The sequence below is a fragment of the Atractosteus spatula genome, chromosome 28 (assembly GCF_055471065.1).
Source record: "Atractosteus spatula isolate fAtrSpa1 chromosome 28, fAtrSpa1.hap1, whole genome shotgun sequence".
NCBI classification, from domain to species: domain Eukaryota; kingdom Metazoa; phylum Chordata; class Actinopteri; order Semionotiformes; family Lepisosteidae; genus Atractosteus; species Atractosteus spatula.
In genome coordinates, this window is record NC_142733.1 from 7,355,004 (window position 1) to 7,361,444 (window position 6,441).

Genomic DNA, 6,441 nt, shown 5'->3' on the forward strand with positions numbered 1-6,441 from the left:
CAACCCAGTACATTTAAAGTTCACACCATACTGTTGTACTATAGCCTTCCCACGCTTCACAACAGAGAAAAGCATTAGACTGGTCTAATAAGGAAGAAAGTAATTGAATATTGAGAGTAAGACAATAAATATGATTCTAAGGCCTTCAAAAACTGGAGTCTGACAGTCCAGTCCAGGTGATTCCAACAGTATATAGAATTCTGTCCTTTCCATGTCTTTTTGTATGTAATTAGTGCTGAGAAAACCTTAAAAGTTACTGCAGCTGAAGAGAAATGGACTACAGTGAAACTGAATGGAAAAAAAAACTATATCTGCCTATGGTAAGTCCAGCTCCAAAAGAGTCTTCAGGTTCAAAAATAGAGGACAAGATGCAATCGGTCCAGAAAGGTGAATCCCAGTAACAAGCCCCTGCTTTATTTTTTTGACATGTGACAGCAAGGATGATGAAAATTTAGCTAGGAGCCAAGAGGTTTCCTTTTAATTGGATTATGGTTGGTTGCATTCATCCATTAAAATACCTGGTTAAAGGAAATGCAACTCTCTTACCTGTTAGTTATAATCAGCCGATCTTTAACCTGCAATTAGCCCTGTTATAACTAGACAGGGCACCTCCTGTGTCCCACCTCACTCAGAGCTATTACTCACAGCAGCCGTCAGTCACTGGTAGTGCCATTAAAAAGCAGGCGAAGCGGAGATGGGGCATGCCCAGCACAATGCTGGCAGGCCGAGTGTCAGTGCCCGCCGTGCCAGGCGCGGGGGTCCAGGCGGCCGAGGGAGTCCTCGTCGGAGTCCGGGGCCTGTGAGTGCAGACACTTGTCCATCTTGCGCCGGAGTCGAACCCGCAGCTGGATCCTGCCTCTCTGCTTCATGGTGTTGGCGACCTCCTGGTCCTTCAGCTTGGCGTAGTAGTCGGAGAACTTGTTGAAGAGGATGGAAATGGGCATGCCGTTGAGGATGATCCCGAAAGAGATGCACCCGAATGCCACCAGACGGCCCAGGAAGGACTCTGGCACAGTGTCGCCATAGCCCACAGTGGAGATACTGACCTGCGGAGAAGACAGCAGCAAAAGAGCTAGTTAAAACCCCTACATGTGTGCAGGGTGCAAGACAGGTTTCAGTGACTAACTGATCTGGATCCAACTACTACGATCATAAATTCAATCTGGTATATCCATGGATAGAGACCACTTCTTCAAAGCCTGAGGCTGAGAAACTTCTATTAACACCGAGTGCCTTAGACTCATAACACCACGATGGAAAGTGGACCACAAATACACATACAAATTTTTGTGAATAATTTTTCACAAATACACCCTGTAGATTGTGATCATGGCTTTTAACCGGCTCCTATAAGCCAAAGTCATAAAAGCCAAACTTTATTTTAAATGTTTATAGCATTAATAAATTTAAGCCTGCGTTAGCAAAAGCAATTTTTGTGCAATTGTCATACTGTACTTTCCTGCACTTGTGAATATCCAGGATAATAGTTCCTTCCATGTGTCAAATCCGGGATATTCATTCCTTCTATGTGTAATTGAAGGTTAGCATACAGGATATTGATTTAACAAAAAAAACTGCTTGAAGAACTGCTCAAGTGTTCCTAAACCAAATTTACTTTAACATATGTGTTGTTTAAATAACAGGTGGTAGACAAAACAACCTAATAGACCTTTTCTCCCCTTAAAATCCCCTGCCCTGCCCTGTTGTCTTTTGCTAATCTTTTTTTGCTTGTTCTGCATCTTCAAAAAAAATGTGTGAGATGGATGTCTGTCATGTTTAGACTATAGATAATTACATTTGGACATGGGGACATGGTTTTGTACACATTTGTGAGAAAGGACTGAAGCTTTGCACATCTCCAAACAAAACTATAGTCAACATCCTTAAGCAAAACTTTCAAATTGGAAGAGCACTCAGATAACAGGTGGCCAGAACTTTAAAAGGAGTGTGAACGTTTCTCCGAGACATAGCCAAGATTGGATTTTCTTTTGCTGTGATTAAAGGAGATTACACTGTAAAGCAGATGGCTCCAGTGAGACGTGACATTAGAGAATCACTGGTTAGTTAAATTAGCTAGCTAGGCAGTCAGTCTGAGTAAGCTGTCTTTGTTTCAAGCAATATATAACTGCCAATTACCTAAATGACCATTTGCAAGATACAAACCTACATAGTTTTTTTTATAGATTTTAATTCTGGGGCCCAGTTGGTAATGTTTCAGAGGATTTTTAGAAAGGCTTTATCAGGCTGAAGTTCAACAAGCTGAAATTCTGTATAATAGTACAATTACAGATATTTTATTGAACTCCATATCTTTCAACAGAAATGCTATAATACAGTTTGGGGACGTGCAGAGTCCATTTTCACAAATGTGTACAAAGCCAAGTACCCGTGTCCAAATGTAAATACCTTTAGTCTGAAATGACAGAGATATACTGTATCTCACACATTTTGTCATGTTTGAAGACCAAAACAAACTCAAAAAGATTAGCCTGACAGATCTTGGAAATAAAGCAGACATTGTTTGTCAGCTAATAATTGTTAATAATTAACTTTATTTTCCTAGTATCTTTTAAAGCAATCATTTTATGGCTGTTAACCATGCAACGAGAAGGCAGTCTAATGTGCCAGCATGCTCTCAACACTGCACTAGGATCTTACACATTTTCATCCTATAAGCTTTATCTAATGAAGTATAAGGAAATCCTATAAAAGAAGAGGTGGTCCTAATTTCATTTTAAGAGGGTTAAGAATGGCCAAACCAAAGTTTCGGGTATAGTTTCCTCTTCCATATACTAAAGCTGTGAAATGGGAAAAAAGAAGATAAAAATCTCAAAATTTCTTCTAATAGTGCTTAAGTCACATTAAATCGCACATGTGTACATCTGTGCATCAGCTCCGTTAACTGTGACAGATTTGACTGTGAACGTATGCTTATTGATCGTTGTGTTCTTTTCTCAAAAAGGAACGTTCAAGTAGAGTTTCTTCATCTAAACTCTACACAACAAAACTAAAATAAATCCTTTCAGATTAAGTGGGAAAAAAGTGTGGTTAGGAAGTTCGAAAATTAATTAAAGGTTAAGGGAATAAGTATGGCGGGTCTGGATAAGGCAAATTTACATTCTTATACATACAAAAACCCCAGGTATAAAGGGATACTTCAGAAGCTGTAGACTGGAGGTACAGTAGACTTCCACCTAGTGGCCACACCTTGCAACTGCAGTGTTCAAACAACTGAGCTTTCTACTTGCACGTATGACTTTGGCCTGGGGTCTTGACTCCTGACCTGGCTTGAGTGAATTTTAATTACACTGTGGTATGCAACATCTCAAGAACAGCAGAAAGACAGGGATAACATCATCAGTAACAGCCACTGTGTTATACTGTAGCTGGGAGCACTGTCTATGATTACAATCTAGGAACAAGTAAAGGTTTATTCCATGCTGAAAAGAGAAGAAAGGAAACACAACTTGTCCCTTTCCAGCCTACGCATGCTGACGCAGCTCCCTACTTCAGCCCATGATTACAACAAGATTAGTGATGGTCACTCGTTCACCCGTTCACGGTGATGACCATGTGGTGACCATGGCTGGACTCGGACTCTAAAACCCTCTGTAGCAACGCTGTAATTCGGGGACCTGTGGGAAATACACCTTGAGGGTGTTTCTGTCAGCCTTCACTGGAAATGGCCATTTTAGTCACAACCAAACTCCTCTCAAACCTTCACCGAACCGCGGTTCAGAAGGAAAGCCGAGGGGATGAAAGGATGACAGGGGAGCTTACCGCCGCCCACCACCACGCGTCGGGGATGCTGCTGAAGGGGGTGCCGGGGACGTCGTGCTCCACAGAGTGCATGAGTGCCGAGAAGCTGAAGATGCCCATGCCGATGAAGAGGAAGAGGCAGCACACCTGCTGGTAGCACTGGCGGATGGTGAAGCCGAACGCCCTCAGGCCCGTGGAGTGCCGCGCCAGCTTGAGGATGCGGAAGATGCGCATGAGGCGGATGACCTTGAGGACCTTGCTGACCTTGCTGACCCGCTGCATGGCCTGCAGGTCGTTCTGGTAGCTGAGGTCGCTGTGGTCGGCGAAGGTCTCGAACACCACCTGGACAAAGTAGGGCATGACGGCCACCAGGTCCACGAAGTTCAGGGCGCTGCGCAGGAAGCGCTTGACGTCGCAGGTGGTCAGGAGGCGCAGGAAGTACTCCAGGGTGAAGAAGATGATGCAGAAGATCTCCACGCACTCCATGTAGGTCTTCCCGTGGAGGGTCCGGCTCTTCAGCTCCTCCACTGTGTTGAGCGTCATGGCCACGATGGAGATCAGCACGAAGATGCTGGAGATGATGGCGAAGCCTTTGGCCCACACCGAGGAGTAGGGGGTCTCCATCAGGTTCCACAGCGCCCTGCGGAAGTCGCCCAGGAACATGCCCTCGAAATGTTCGTCCCTGTGCTCGGGCTCAATCTCAGCCTTCAGCTCCCGCTGGACCTTCAAGTAGTCCTTCAGCTCGTCCACCTTCTCCTCGAACAGGATTCGGCAGCAGCGCTGGGTGTCTTTCATCCGTAGGCCCCAGTACTCCATCTCCTCCTCGAAGTTGATGGGGCACAGTTCCTGCATTACCCAGAGCACTCTGCTGCGGTAGAAGTGGAAGATGTAGTGGAAGAAAGTGGGGTCGCGGTCGAAGAAGTACTCGTTGTTGAGGACCGAGTAGTCATCGCAGAGCTCCAGCTTCTTGACGGGGTCGCTGCAGAGGGCCAGACGCCCGATGCGCGTGTGGGGGTACTGGACCGCCACCGTCTTTGCAATCTGAAAGACTTTGCCCCCAACATTAAGGTTGATCATGCTCATCTTCCCCGGAGGAGACCAGCATTGCTCCCAGTCGTCCTCTCCTACTTTCCCGTCACTGTCCAGTGGCTTGTCCAGGTTGTGCAGGGATGTCCAGGGCTTGACCGAGCTGTCCAAGGCGAAAGGGAAGGTGCTGTCGTCGTCGTCGGTGCTCTGCGAGAAACTGTCGCTGAACTTCAGGTTGGCGAAAAGGCTGGAGCGCCTCTTTTTCAGCTTCTTCATGACGTTTCTCCGCAGATCGGCCAGCGTGACTTGCCTCGAAAACCGCACAGCCGAAGAAAGACAAAAGGCCGAGCCCCTTTAGCCAAACCCGTCTCTCGTGGGCTTTCCTGACCCACCTTGGGTGACGGAAAAATGAAGTGAGCAAAAAAACAAAAAAAAACCTGCTTTGGGATTCTGAGGTAGGGTCGGTCGGAACTCTCCTCTAGCGGATGACGGCAGTGCCCACAAGCCTGACACCCAGAAAATCCCGCAGGACAATGGGAAGATGCTCAGCTACGTCTCCCTGCCCTCAGTAGGGTCCCCTGGCTGCAGGAGGAAAGACGTCTGTTTCTTTCGAATGAAGAAGCAAGACGATGGGCGCAGGCTTTTTCCCCACAGTGGGGGGAGCTAATCTCATTGCTGCCTTTTCCATCCGCCTTAAGTGGAGTTATAAATACAGTCCTTGAGGATTACAGCAGAGTTGATTTAAGGATTGTGTCCTAGGAAGCAGCAATGCAGGGCAGCAGCCGTTAACTTCTGTTAAGGCTATTACAAGCTTACTGGGCCACAGTGCTCCTTTATCTCAGGAGGTACCATCAATCCCTGGAACACAGGTCCACTTCATTCCTGCACAAGACACAAGTCCGTCACACCACTCATTGCCTTTCAGAAAGATACGGCAGGTGTGGTGGCAAAACAGTATAGTATTGTGCAAAGGAACAATATGATTCCATGTTGAAAGGAGAAGAAAAGAAACACCTGAAGAAGGCTCCACAGCTGAAATGTTTTCTTTTCTTCTCTTTTCAGCAGGGAATAAACCTTTACTAGTTCCTTTGCAGGCTACGCATGCTGGCGCGGCTACCTGCCAGTATTATATTATTATTAGGACTCTAGTCTTCAGAAAACATATTTTTAGAAATTGTCTTACAAACCAGAAATCAGGAATCGATAAGTAAGAAAGTGGGAATTAACGATTGGTATTCTCGTTGAAGACCTTGTCTGCTCTTAATGAACAAATGCTAGATATGGACTTTTTACTAAATTATTCCCAGAGGAAAAAGAAGTACAACATCGTGCATTCCACATCAGGTTTGTTTCTCCCATGAAAAGAAGAGAATCTTAGAGCAAACCCCAATGTGGTATAGTACTGAAAAAGTTATTTTAACAACTTGGAGATCTCTATTCAAAGTACTTAGTGACTGGAATCTCCAGTGTGTACTACAGGGATTTAAGGATCAACAGTGTTGACAGTGGATTTTCAGTGAAACAGGAACTACAGGGCACAAATGGAAACTGTGTGAAAGTACATTTAATCTGGAGAGCAAGAGACACATATTTAAGAGCTGTAGTACTGGTGGAGCAAGCTACCCAGCCATGCTGTTGAAGGCCTGACTTCTGTCA

The 6,441-nt window shown here is 45.5% G+C and overlaps 1 protein-coding gene across 1 annotated transcript; it reads right to left on the reverse strand.

Annotated features, from left to right (window-relative positions):
- Window positions 1-679: 679 nt before the first annotated feature.
- On the reverse strand, window positions 680-5,079 carry LOC148813919 (potassium voltage-gated channel subfamily V member 2). The gene is made up of 2 exons (XM_088907765.1): window positions 3,781-5,079; window positions 680-1,046 (listed from the first exon to the last, which is right to left on the reverse strand). Exons 1-2 carry the CDS (start codon window positions 5,059-5,061, stop codon window positions 732-734), a joined length of 1,596 nt encoding a protein of 531 aa, XP_088763891.1. The 5' UTR covers window positions 5,062-5,079; the 3' UTR covers window positions 680-731.
- Between the last annotated feature and the right edge of the window lie 1,362 nt (window positions 5,080-6,441).